This window comes from Globicephala melas, chromosome 14, assembly GCF_963455315.2.
Source record: "Globicephala melas chromosome 14, mGloMel1.2, whole genome shotgun sequence".
Taxonomy (NCBI): Eukaryota; Metazoa; Chordata; class Mammalia; order Artiodactyla; family Delphinidae; genus Globicephala; species Globicephala melas.
Window position 1 is genome coordinate 87,290,375 of NC_083327.1, and position 13,947 is coordinate 87,304,321.

General features: G+C 51.8%; 1 protein-coding gene across 3 annotated transcripts in view; it reads left to right on the forward strand.

Annotated features, from left to right (window-relative positions):
• The window catches only part of SMOC2 (SPARC related modular calcium binding 2), a 153,077-nt gene that overhangs the window by 100,370 nt on the left and 38,760 nt on the right, over positions 1-13,947 (forward strand). For all 3 annotated transcript variants that reach the window (XM_030852932.2, XM_030852933.2, XM_060283372.1), the window contains exons 8-9: positions 2,298-2,484; positions 9,211-9,293. In XM_030852932.2, coding sequence (XP_030708792.1) covers positions 2,298-2,484; positions 9,211-9,293 — 270 coding nt within the window. The remainder of the gene's footprint in view (positions 1-2,297; positions 2,485-9,210; positions 9,294-13,947) is intronic.

The following is a 13,947-nucleotide window of genomic DNA, read 5'->3' on the forward strand; positions in this document are numbered from 1 at the left end:
GCAGGGCTGTCTCTGTAGCAGGGACCAGGGTCCTCACTGTTAGGAGCAGAACCGCATGGCGTGGCTCAAGGGCCATTTCTTCCTTCTTCTCTCGTGTTCATTAAACAATGTAGAATGACTGTGAGATTTGAACCAACCTGGGCTTCGAGATTATCCTACAAGACGTCAGTCTGGACACACAGCATTACAGCTTCCACCCTCCTCGTCCATTTTCAGGAGGCTGAGGTCAGCCAAGGAGGAAGCACTGTGAGTGTCTTCTGAGTCGGAGTGAGGGGAGAATCCCAGGCGCCCCGTCCCTTTGTGTTCTTCCAGGACGTGTGCAGGGATGCTATGCTCACACGATAGCAGCATCTGATAATACAGTCAGTAGATGAACTCATCACAGCATTAAATGTACATGTGACTATCCTCAGATTGCAAATGGAATTACTAGGGAAAGAAAATCTAGGTGGTTTTGTAACTGTTAATGCCAGGACTGTGAGTTATCTCAAAACAGATTTATTGAGTGCCTGTGATATGCCAGGCATTATTTTTTCTTTTTTAAATTTATTTGTTTTTAACCTCTTTATTGGGGTGCCAGCCATTTAAAAAAATTATTTTCAGGCATTTTTTCAGTGCTGGAAAAATAATGAAAATGAGAGCTAACCCTTATGAAACACGGTTTCTGTGACACACTGCATGGGGAGCCTCCTTCAGTCTGGTCACCTGCGTTGTCACCTGCGTCAGGTGCCTAACTCCTAAGTACCATACCCCCATCGCCAGCCACAGCGGCACTGACACAGAAGCACACCCCTTCCCAGCTTTCGGGGGTTCCCCACCTGTGCGGTGTCACATCTACAGTTATAACCTCCCTGTAAACTGTAGTTAGTTCGTTTCAAAGCAGGCTAAAACGTAATTTGTGGAAAATTACTTTCTAAGCAGGAAATTGCTCTAAAGATTTTATTTAAAATATATTCGTCCAATATGTTGTCTGTTTTCTTTTCCCTTTTACGGGGAAATATGAAAACAAAAGAATCTTTAGATCCCAAAAGACAGCTCAGGTGAGGGAGAGCCTGTTCTGAGACAGCCCTGTCCGAGGGTGAGAGGTCTTGCGGTGGGCTGTTTGTTCGCGCTGGCTCTGATTCGGTGCAGAGGCCAAGCCAGAGAAACCCCACTCCAAGGGCGGAAACTGGAAACAAGCGCCCACATTTGGAATTCTTTTTTTTTTTTTTTGCGGTACGCGGGCCTCTCACTGTTGTGGCCTCTCCCGTTGCGGAGCACAGGCTCCGGACGCGCAGGCTCAGCGGCCATGGCTCACGGGCCCAGCCGCTCCGCGGCATGTGGGATCTTCCCGGACCGGGGCACGAACCCGCGTCCCCTGCATCGGCAGGCGGACTCCCAGCCGCTGCGCCACCAGGGAAGCCCTGGAATTCTTTAACGCGGGTGAGGAGGGGTTAGTTCGCTGCTGTGAATTTTTAATGCTATGTATTTGGGCTGGAAGGATGCAGAACAGGAACATTTGAATATTCTGTGCCCAATGTTTTCTGGATTATATTTTGAAGCTCTTGTGAATCTCTAGTGAGGGATAAAGTGGTCTTCACCTTCATTTGACTCAAATTCATTACCATCTGAGGATCACTGAGTAGGATGGACTCGTTTATATGGTTCTAAGGCACTCTCGGTCTCTTTGGGGCAGAAGGTGGATCTAAGTAAGCTCATGTCCAAATGCAAAAAAGAAACTGAATTGATTAACATAAAAAGACATAAGGCTTTATACGTGGAAATAGCCGGGCCTGGAAGTTTTTTAAGTGATCGCTTAGTTTTCGTGTGGATGAGTCTCAGCGCTAAGCCCTGGACACAGCTTTAAAAAAAAAAGCCCCTCGTCTTCTTCTTGACTAATTTCCAGAAACGCAGGCTGTTTCGGAAATACTGCAGCTGGGATTTCCAGACTCAGCCTCAGTCAGCCCTCGGGGCGAGTGGGGGGCTGCTCTTCCAGGACCCTCCTGGGGGGTGTGGGTAGTGGTGTCAGCACATCGCGGCTGCAGCAGGAGGGGCCGCCAGGACTCGCTGGGACTGGACCACGTGCCTGCTGGCCCGGGTCCCTGACGGGGACCCAGAGCAGAGGACCGTGGCTGTCCCTGGGGCCTGGGTCCCACCTGTGGCCTCCGGGCATCCACGGGGCGTCAGATCCACCTGTGGACGCTGACCGCCCGCCCTGACCCTCCTCTCCGGCCCCTCCGTTTCCTGTTCAGTCTCATCCCCTGTAGGCTCCCCGGGTGACCCGCCACGGCCTCACGCGTGTCTCTTTCTCGCTGCAGTGTCCTCATGTGACCAGGAGCAGCAGTCAGCCCTGGAGGAGGCCAGACAGCCCAAGAACGACAACGTGGTCATCCCCGAGTGCGCCCACGGCGGCCTCTACAAGCCGGTGCAGTGCCACCCCTCCACGGGCTACTGCTGGTGCGTCCTGGTGGACACCGGCCGCCCCATCCCGGGCACGTCCACCAGGTAAGTCTCCGTGGGGCCGGGAGACCCCGGAACGCAGAGCCCCCATGGTTCCCACCCGCTGCAGATGCGATGCCCGTGCCCCGGACCTCACCCCACTTCTCAGTGCGGAGTTAACGCCGGTGCCGGCAGGAGCCCATCTCCCTGACGTCACCAGGAGCTGGCGATGCCAGCGATGGCACGAGGGTGTTGAAGACAGACTTTTTAGGCAATTTTGCTCCTATCTGTATTCACGCAGGCTGGAAGTTTGAAAAATGGCTCTGGTATCCAGGCTGGGGTGGGCACCTAGAATGTATCATCTATCACCTCAGCTTCTTTTGTCCCCGGTGTTGGCAAAGGGAGCCTCGCATTTCACAGGAACCGATTGCCCAGGACAACTCTCTGTAGTCCAGAGATACCTGTCTCCTGAAATTGCCACTGAAAAAGAAAGAGAGTACTGAGGTCAGGGGCAACAGTAGTTACTCAGGGTCTGAAATACAAACCAACCCATTCATTCATGTTTTGTGCGAGTCCGAGCAAAGAAAGTCTTTTTTTTTTTTTTTTTTTTTTTTTTTTTTTGCGTACATGGGCCTCTCACTGCTGTGGCCTCTCCCGTTGCGGAGCACAGGCTCCGGACGCACAGGCTCAGCGGCCATGGCTCACGGGCCCAGCCACTCCGCGGCATGTGGGAACCTCCCGGACCGGGGCACGAACCCGTGTCCCCTGCATCGGCAGGCGGACTCTCAACCACTGCGCCACCAGGGAAGCCCAAAGCAAGTCATTTTATAATAGCACTGGGAGAAGACCTGATATTTGTTCCTGGAAATAGCGTGAACAAGTAAAAGGATGTTTTTGCGACTCTTGGTCATATGAATTGACCTTTGGTTTTTCAGAGATTGGTATAAAAGTAGTTTACAGGTGAAGGACACCATTACCTCTCACATGTGATCCAGTTTAAGCCCTGGTTCCCGCTGCAGCACTGAGGCATGAGCACCTTGATGCCTCCTAAGATCCTTTCCCCAATTTCTCAAGGGTGACCATGGTGCGTGTAGAAGGGGGAATGCACCCATGGAGATTCTGGGAGCTGGAAGGACAGGTAACCAGCTGACTTTTCCTCATGAGAAAGTCCAGCCACGCCCCATCTGGCTCATTTGGGAGACCAGGCTCCTTGGGGATGGGAACCCCAGGCCCCGGCCGCCCTGGACCTCGACGGGGTGTCCAGGCCAGAGACTGAGGTTCCCTCTGTGGGTGGTCGTAGGAGATTGTTTCAAACATAAAGAGAACATAAATCTTCCCAGGGTTTTGTGTGAGAAATTGCTTTGCTCATTCCTGAATGCATCTGTATGTAGGGAGTGATCTTTTCTAAGAAACCTTTCTTGGGAAATGACATTTCCATTACTTCAAACTCAGGCTTGTGGACCCCAGGCCCAGCTGCAGGGGCGCTCAGAACGATCTCATAGCTCCGGCCAGCAAAAGTCCTCACGCTGTCAGAGCCAGGCTCCGCAGACTGGCTCAGATGCTGAGATCCGCTTTATCACGTTGTCCCTGTAGAACCTATAGACATTTTTATCTTACAGTCAGACGAGAAACACAAGAAGCCCTCCTCCCTCCTGTCCGTCCTGATTTCATTCTGTCCAGACTTTTTTGGAACAGAGCACCAAGTTCTCATTTTCCCTATTTTTTGTATAGGAGGGAGGGACTCCGTCTTCTTTGAGTTTCAAGAAACAGACTTAAATTAGACCCAGGGGAGGAGACCCCTCAGACTCGAGCTGTACTTTTCTCTCATTCGTTCATTCCTCTGTTCATCCTCTCCGATGCTGACTGTCATGACCCCGACACCATCAGAACTGAGGCTAGTAGCGAGGGGGGTGTCAGAACCCGCACGTTTCCCTCAGGGCTCCGTCCATCGAGGCTGAGCTGTCCTTACGGCCCACCAGTCTTAAACGTGGCCGCACCCAGTGCTCTCGGGGACAGAGACTCCGATTATTTCCGCGGTTAATGGACGTGCTTTTCATGAGCCGTTATTGTTCTCCCTGCTCTGCATCTTCAGCACACAAGCATGCTCTGGCCTGATTCCTGTCCTGGCTTCTAGAAGCACCACACGGCCGTGACGACATAATATGGCTTTTCTGACAGCAAGAAAGGCCTTCCCCATGGACCCTCGGTGGGCCTCCCCTCGCTCTAACTGGCCAGAATGTCACCCTCCGACCAGGCTACCTCCCGTCAGGGAGGGCCCTGGGCCCCATCATTCAGCACCCAGGCATGGACGGGGCCACCCCTGGGCCCCCGAGGCCACACGGAGCAGGTTCTACGTGTGGCAGAGTTTACACAGAAGGGATACGATCTCTTAAAGCTCCGAGAAACACTCCCCTCCCTGCCACCCAGAGGTTCCCTTTTTATTCACTAAACGTTTGAAATCCCTCAATGTTGAAGGTGCCGCTCTAGGGGTTGGGGGTATTCAGGGAACAAAGCGGACAGAACCCTGTGTCTCCATGGAGCTTATGTTCCGTGGGGGGAAAGGGACACAGAGCAAACCGCAGAAGCAGAAAAGCTGAACGTGAGGTCATACGCCGGCTTGTGATAGCTGCACTGGAGGACGACACACAGGAAATAGGGAACGGAGGGGGCAGCTTCAGCTGGATGGCCGGGGGCTCCCAAAATGCTGAGGTCGGATGCAGGTCCAGAAGGATCTGGGGAGCAAGCCGATGATGTCTGCAGGGGGCAGTCCAGATGGAGGGGGGAATGTGGCCCCCGACAGCGTAGGTCCCAGAGCTAGAATCTAGTTATGTTTTGGTCAAAAGGGAGGATGTATCGATTAGGAAACTCTTCACTTCTGTTAGTGGTAAACCTGAAAAATGGGCATAAACAGGGAGGGACTATGTAACCTAAGGAAGGGGTGCAGAGATGGAAGGAGTTCCCTTTCAATGCATGCTGTGACTTGGTGATGTCACTGAGGACATAGGGTCTCCCAAGTCTTTCCTCTGACATCCTCATGTGTTGCCTTTGCCCTTGGACAGACTCCCCTCATGGTCACAAGATGGCTTCAGGGATCCGGGCATCTCATTCAGACACCACATGCTCAGAGGACACACAGCCCATCTCTCTCTTTCTTAGGAACCAAACAACCTTTCCTAAAAGTCCCCTAGCTGACTTAAGTCATGGATTATTGGCCGTAATTGGATCATATGACTACAGCTAAACCCATCACTGGCAAGAAAAATGGAATTGGTTTAAACAGATTTCTACGTGGATACTGGGAAATCAGTCAAAATCGTCAAGTTTAAGGCATATCTTATGAGACGCTGGCCGGCGTCACCAGCCCTCACTTACCCCTGCTTCTGCTGTGACTGAGTAGCAACGTCACAGAAAGTCTTCTGCATTATTGCTTACATACTTTCTGGTGCATAAATGCTATTTTCTTGCGATTTTTCTGAAATAAGCCGTTCCAGGGAGATGCTTTATAGTTTTGATTTATATTTGGGTAGACAGTTCAAGTCCCCCCCACAATCGTTCTCTATATTTTCTGATGGGGAAGCATAATTTAAAAATCCAAGAACAGTGAGATGACATAAATATAAAAGCATCCTCATTAGAAGCTAGTCCTCCTTTCCTGTGTCATCAGGAAAGGTAATTACAAAGCACACGTTTTGATACAGGCTTGTGCCAAAGACAATAAACGCACAGAGGCAGAGAGCAGCTACGGGGCAGAATTTCTAGGTGGGCTGGTCGTCAGGTAGAAACATGAGTTGGACCGCGTGCTGATGCATCTGCTGGTCTCCCTGCCTTTTTGAGTCAAAACTGACATCTTAGCCAAGGTATTCAGAGCCCCTGCAGGCCGGAGCCCAGGCCACGCGTGGTGGGACAGGACCTGGGAGGAGGGGGGCAGGTTCCAGCCTGGTCGCTGATTCATAGAGGGGAGAGCTGGCGTGAGCTATCGGGTTAAGCGTGGATCAGGCTGACCGCCAGCTGCTACATTACCGCCCAGAACGGAGGGATTTCTCTTTCACTTTCTTGTTGGCCAATGAGGGTTTGTCCACCTGCCACCAGGCTGCAGGCTGCTCTGACCTGGCACGAGGATCCCGTTCCCAGCGTGTGGAGCCCACGCGGCTTGCTGGCCGTGTGAGCATGAAATCGAATTTCTCCCTGGCAGAGAGCCTGGTATCTGATGGGCAACCAGATGATTAAGAGATGTGCTTTTTTATCTTATACAAATAAGTTAAAATAAACACTATTGGAAAGGATGCTGACAGATGTCAGCACAATTTAAACGGCTTTATCTTCAAAGGCACTGATTCTGTTTCTCGAGATTGTCATTTCCGCAAGTCACAGTATTCCTTACAAGGAGCAGAATGCTGCCATTTAAACATACATTTTTGTATCAACGTCAGTGCTGGGATTCTTGAGACATCTACAGCCCAGATATGGAGCAAAACCGGGATGATCACGCAGTAAGGTTAATTTCCAGGCGGCTTCGCAGATTCAGGATGGGGTTGGCAGTTCTGTGGTGTCTCATCACCACGTGGGGGTACCGGCGTTGACTCCACGCCTTTGACAGGCTGTACACAGAGCTCATACTAACGGTCCAACTTCTTACCATGACAGAACAGCCGGTGGCTGACGTTCTCACAGATCAAGCATCCCAGGGGTGGCTGGGCCGTCCGGCCTCCCCGGGAGCCCCGTCCCTAGCTGTACCTGCTTGCTTAGGACCTGGGACTTCGCTTGTTCTTTCACAGCTCACATTTCACGGGCTGCTGGCTGTGAAGGTGTCAGCTGTAGCGTGGGTACCATTTCCAACCTCCCCAGCCCCACGGACGCTGATCTAGAGTCTGAAATGAGGAGTTTTCAGTCCTGAGCATGTGCTCCGTTTCCCCAGATTTAACAAGCGTGAGTAGCAACGAGCTCTTAGCCGTCTCTCCGTTACCTGGCTTCTCTCCCGAATGTTCCCCTAGGGAATTTCTGGCTCCTTACCTACCTGTCTCAGTCCCAGGTGGGAGAGGAGACACCAGGTGGGTAAGAGGTCCCTTCACCCCCGTTCATTCCTGTGACCGTGGTTCCAATGCCATCTGCACTGAACCCCACTGCATTTCAAAAGGATATGAGTTAATGGCTTTTGGCGAAAATGTGATAGCTTAACTGTTAGCCGGAGTGTGTCAGGGACCCTTTAATTTCAAAAACAACATTTCAAAAAGGCATATTAAGTTTGTGTGAGTGGGGTGTTAAGTTTTCTGGTATCAAAGAGGCTATTCAGGATGTGAGTGGCTGGAGGAGCTCGTGGTGCCCTGGCTGTGTTTCAACCGCACTGGACCCGACCCTCCAAGACCGGCCCCGGCTCCCCGGGCGCCAGGGAGGGATGCTGAGAAAGGATCCCTTCAGCGAGGAATTTCATTCTTCTATTTTCTCGGGTGGGAAAGCAAGAAATAATGAAAAATAAGAATCAGAAACGATCCCTATGCAGTAAACCTGATCTCGTATCTCTTTCTGAGAGAGTGAAAAGGAAACGGGCAGCGAGAGAGGGTGAGGCCTCGAGGGGACGTCGTTCATATCCTGGGAATCAGCAGCCCCCGGGCCTGACCGTTCCTCCTGCGCCGCCCCCGACCGGCTCTGACTGTCGTTCCCATTTGCCAAGAATCCTTCCTGACCCCTGAGACTGCATTAAGAGCCCTAAGGGCAGGTTCTCACAGCTGCCAGGCCCGCTACTGAATTGTCGACGTCCCCGTAAGACTGGGCGCTTGCCCCCAGGGGATGTGCATCTCCCTGTGTCTCCCAGCAGAGGGGCAGGTGCTGGGAGTCTCTCCACGTATCCCGCCCAAGGGGCTTTATAAAGAGCCTTGAAGGAGGCTCTGCTGGGCAAGCTGTCCACCTGGGCCTGGATCTGGAGCCCAGCCGGCAGATCCATCCAGAATTGCTGTCAATACTGGTATCCCCGAAGTGAAGTAGCCGCAGGCACCCGGCCCCGCCTACTCAGGTACCAAGGGCCACCCTGTTCCTGTTGACTCCGCGGGCCCAGAACATACTCTTTATTTTATTTTATTTTATTTTTTTGCGGTTCGCGGGCCTCTCGCTGTTGTGGCCTCTCCCGTTGCGGAGCGCAGGCTCCGGACGCGCAGGCCCAGCGGCCATGGCTCACGGGCCCAGCTGCTCCGCGGCACGTGGGATCTTCCCGGACCGGGCCACGAACCCGTGTCCCCTGCATCGGCAGGCGGACTCCCAACCACTGCGCCACCAGGGAAGCCCCTCAGAACATACTCTTCTTTCTTTGAACCCTGAGACAACCTTTTGTAGCTTCGGGAGTTCGATTTTGAATTCGTTGGTCTTTGAGTAATGTAGCAGTCCAGAATTCTGAGGTCCTCTCTGAGACTTTGCGCTCTTTCCCGGGGGCTGTGGCCCTGCCCTCACGTACTGCTTGTGCTTGCATTTCCCCTCCTCAGCCCCTCCCGCCACGCTGAACCGTATCAAGATCCCGTCCTAGGCAGGGGCGTTCGGCAGCCACTCTACAGGTTGTGTTTCAGAAACTGGATGGAGGGACAGAGCCCTGTGCCTCCTGCTTCTTCCTACTGACTGTGAAGAACGTACTAAATTGCCACAAAGGTCACCAAAGGTCCTCCATCCCGAGCACTGTAACGTGAGGAAGAGATGCCCGTGTGTCCCGGGGACCGAGGAAGCCTGCGGTGTGAACACTCGGGTGTGGAAGGCAGCGCCCGTCTCGATGTCTCTAACTGGCTCTTCTCTCTTCCCTTCCCCTCCTCCTAGGTACGAGCAGCCGAAATGTGACAACACGGCCAGGGCTCATCCGACCAAAACAAGGGATTTGTACAGGGGCCGCCAGCTGCAGGGTGAGTGGAGCGACGGGTTCGGTCGGACGCGCCAGCGGCCGCTTCGAGTTTTCTTGCAGATTCAGGATGAGGAAGGATCTCAAGCGAATTTAGTTGCAAAGAATGATTTCAAAGTAACAGAGGCAGTGAGTTTAACCTTATGATTATCGAAAATACATTCCCAGAAATGTTTTATGGATGTTCTCTTTCATCAGAAAGCCCGTAAGTGTTTGTGATACACCAAAAATGATGATTCCAACAGTTAAACCTCAAGCCCCGCCTGGACCCAGCGTCTTCCAGGAATTTATGTGAGGTTGAACTTGGTCATGTGGCGTGAGCCCCGCGCCGGCCGACCCCCGCCGGGTTGCAGTTATCTGATGAGATCGCAGGGTAGGGACGTGACTCCTGCATCATGGCGGTTTCAGCGGCATCGGTGGGAGGCGGCAAAGCTTGCAGTTATCTGATGAGATCTAAGGGTAGGGATGTGACTCCCGCATCGTGGCGGTTTCAGCGGCATTGGTGGGAGGTGGCAAAGCTTGCAGTTATCTGATGAGATCGCAGGGTAGGGACGTGACTCCTGCATCATGGCGGTTTCAGCGGCATCGGTGGGATGCGGCAGAGCTGGTGACTATTTGGTTGCATTTCCGTCCTCTTTCTTTCCTTTAAATGCCTCCAGATTGTGTCCACGTAGCCACAGCCTCAGAGACCATGAAAGCCATTCTCTAACGTCTTTCTTCTAGCGCGAGTGGTGGATCTTGGTCTTACACAGAGTCTGGATAATTTCCTGTTTAGAAAAGTTCTGTGGTCCTTGCATGATTTGTACTGTCAATGATAAAGAGGGTTTTACAGTCCGAAAGGTAAAGATGTTTCTCTGCTGTGAGCAGAGGTAGAGAAGACTAGAGGGTCACCCATCCACCTCCGTATCCCCCCAGCCATACCTGGAACGAAGGCACTGGACACAGAAGGAGCGGAGAAGGCAGGACCTGGTCTGGGGGCGGGGGGAGCAGAGCACAGCCATGCTGTCAAAACCACTCTGCTGCCCCATGCTTGTTCTGAGACATTTGTCGTGGGTCTTCCGCTGTTTCCCCTCTCCACACCTTCCTTTCGACGCAGGTGGAGGAATCTCTGACATGATTGTGATCATCGCACGATGTCTCTCTGTGTGCGTGGTCAGTGGGGTTTACGTTCATGCATCAGGCTGCTTTCTGGATCCTGGAGCTCCCCGAGTGGTGTCCTCCAGTCAGAAGGGCGCTCTCTCCCTCCCTTGTCTGGTACAATCTCTTGCCTCTGCAGTCAGGTTTTAACACCGATGGACAATAGTTTTCTTAACAGGGAAGAATGAATTTAGCATATGCTTGGTCCATGGCAAGACCCCAGTGAATGTTTGCTCCTTTTAGCTAGTCTTAGCCGTGCCACAGAAACTTCAGGCAATCTGTTCTTTGTCTCTGAGGTTCCAAGACTCTCGATTTTTTTTTTTAAGATGTTTTTGATGTGAACCATTTTAAAAGTCTTTATTGAATTTGTTACACTATTGCTTCTGTTTTCTGTTTTGGTTTTTTGGCCACGAGGCATGTGGGATCTTAGCTCCCTGACCAGGGGTCGAACCTGCACCCCCTGCATTGGAAGGCGAAGTCAACCACTGTTCCCTCAATTTTTTTTTTTTTTTTGATAATCCAAAACTGCATTACTTCTAAATTGAGCTGCATGTGGTTTTTGCACATATAACATGAATGTCATTAATGAATGTGTGGTCAGGCTCTGCTCGTCACTAGTTAGAGATGCTACGACAGACAGAACACAGCCCATCCCATCTCCGCTTGGTGGGTGTGCTTGGCTAGGAAGGAATGTGCGTTCATGGTGGAATCCAGCACATGGAACCCTGGGCTGGGACTCTGGATTTGAAGGCTGCAGTGGTCACTCATCGTCTGGGAAGCGCTGACCCTGGATATTGAGAAGTACCATGCGACATCACTCCTGGCTCGTCTGGGAGTCAGATGGGCCATTTAGAGAAAGAGCCTCTAGCACTTCAGGGAACACCGTGTGAAGAGGTGCACCTCAGAGCTACAGAAACCGCACCCCGTCGGAGAGGAGGTCGGTTAGGCTGAGCACAAAGGTGCCCTTTCCTTCCCCCACCTTCAGAGAAGCCCAAGTCCCCAGGCACGAAAACCATCTTCCACAAGCTCGGTAAAGGTCAGCTTGTTTTGCAATTGTAGATGTTTGGGAGTGTACCGCTCATGACCACTTAATCATTTTGCTTTTTTGGAGATAATTATCCTTATTAGGGAAAAACAAGTAGGTCTTAAAATAACTCCTGGATCGAGGCTGTTCTTACGGAGAGGAGAAAACAATTTCCAGATAACACAGCACCGTGGTGGGTAGGCAGACACTTGTTAAGTCACGTGCCAATGAGTTTTCTTCTAAAAAGGGATGGTTTTCATTTTAAGCAGTTTTTCTAAGTTTCGGCCAATGAGGGTCCTTTATTTTTCAAGCCAGGCTGGTAACATCCTCACACACAATTCACCTTTTCGGGGCTTTGTTGATTGCCAGATGTTTATCTACGTGCAGTATAGGAGAGTGCGCGATTCCCCGGCTCACACTAACTGAGGGAAAATGAGCATTTAATCTTCGGAGGCATTAAAAAGCATTTAACCTTTTACCCCATGGACAGATCAAGCCCCAGCCTGAGGGGTCGCTTCCTGAGAAATGGGTCATGATTTTGGCTCTCAAAGATTCTTCGTTTCTTCTGTAACTTTCCACACAAGACTCATACCAAGGCGTCAGACCACACTTTCTCCCTCTGCAAACCTGCCCTGCCTCATTTTGCACTGGCATCTCTTAATCTCAGCGGCTTTTGAACCAACCTATGTGCCCTGCTCCCAGGCCTGCCCGTCACTTCCTTCATCCCCTTCCGCCTTCTCTTGTCTCAGCTGCAGGGCTCCTCACGGCTACGGGGAGTCTCCGTCGCCAGGACCTTGCCCATCACCCCCTTCTGCACCTTCCCCGGTCCTCTGTGCACCCTGCAGGACCCGGCTTCTTGGGGAGGCTACCCCTGGCTGTCACCAACCGTGTGTGCTCCCACTGCATCCAGGGTACCTGATGCTGCTTTGCAGGTGTTGAGTTACAAGCTCCACCCTGTGTGCCCCGTGGTTCTCCTGAGAGATGGGCTGACCCCTGGGACGTGCACCAGCCAGCACAGCAAGGGGCACACAGGAGGCGCTGGACGCCTGGAAAAGAGTTTGCAAATGAAGGGCACTAGGCAGGGTTTCTTTTCCTATTCTGACTCTTCTGTATTGAGTGATAACTGGTAGACTTAGATTTACCTAGTGGTTTTCCTGACTTAAAGGGCACAGAGCATGACTCTTCAACGAGTGGGATTTCTGTGTGGGAAGAGGGTGACCTGATAGACAGAGTTCATTGTTCTGATTTGACGTCAGGGTGCTCTCTGACCAGGAGAAGGAGGGAGAGCCCACCCTGTTCTCTCTCCTTGGTGGAGAGCCTTGCACACCCACGTGTGGCAGCTAAAGGCCACGGGAGGCCACACATGTGACCGTTGCAGAGATGAGATGCAGGCAGAGGCCACGGCGGATGGAGATGTGCCTGCACTTGGCGCCCAGAGAGCAGCCCATCCGCAGACCTGGGTCTCCCATCCCCATAGAGGAACTGGTTCTGGAGGGAGCTGGTGGGAAAGATTGATGAGGGAAGGATTATTACAAGTAAAGTCAAAATAAGTAAGCTTTATGGCTTAGAGTTTATGACCTCCTCTAACCTGTACCGATCAGATGATTTGTGTCTTTACACTTAAATACATTTTTTTGTCCGATTGTCATTCTGGGGTGCGATTTTAGCAGGATCAACAGGCTTTCAGTCTCCTCTGGGCTTTTGCTTCATTTAATCTCTTCTGATGGAGCAGTCACTGGTTTTGTTAGTTATCAGTCATCAGTTACAGTGCAACACAATCAAATACTTGTAGGCATTTGATAAGGAAGAACCCAAAGATAGGAGGGCAGGTAGAAAGAGTTCTGAGAGCAGGTGAGTCCACAGGGAGAAACCTCATTCCCTACTCCTAGCCCTTCTTTCCTCCATCAATTTTGGGGGAAGCTCTGATGTCCTCCTGGGGCTTCAGAGTGTTAGTGGTATAGCCCCAGGACCAACAAGAGGGTGGTGAAAAGTGTCTGAGGTTTTCTGGTACCAGAAAATGGCCTCCTTACTTTACTGCTTCATCCCCCAAACCAGAGCCATCGACTGTCCCCTGCCCCACAACTCTCCTGCATGCTGGCACCCAGATCTGCCACGTGTGGTTATTTTGATTAAACAGCCCCGCCCATAGCATCTCCAGCAGCTCTGTGGACCTCACAGCAATCAACAGCGGTCAAAGCCCCCTCCCTAACCTAAAAGCCCCTCTGAGGGAGAGTTAAGCCACCACACAGAGCCTTTTGAAGTCAACAGCCATGAAAATCTCTTTTCTCAGGGCCTTAGTGATTGCAGGCACAGTAGGGTCTTTGATTCCATTAGAAGCCCTCAGAGCGCCACCCGGATTTTCCAAGCAATATTTTAGCACAACTCTAAATGTTTTCAGAATTAATTATGATTTCCTGAGGCAGCATAAGATGATCCTTACGTTGCCCGAAGATACTTTCCCAGAGGTAATTAGACCCTGAACCTGGCATCTGTGCCG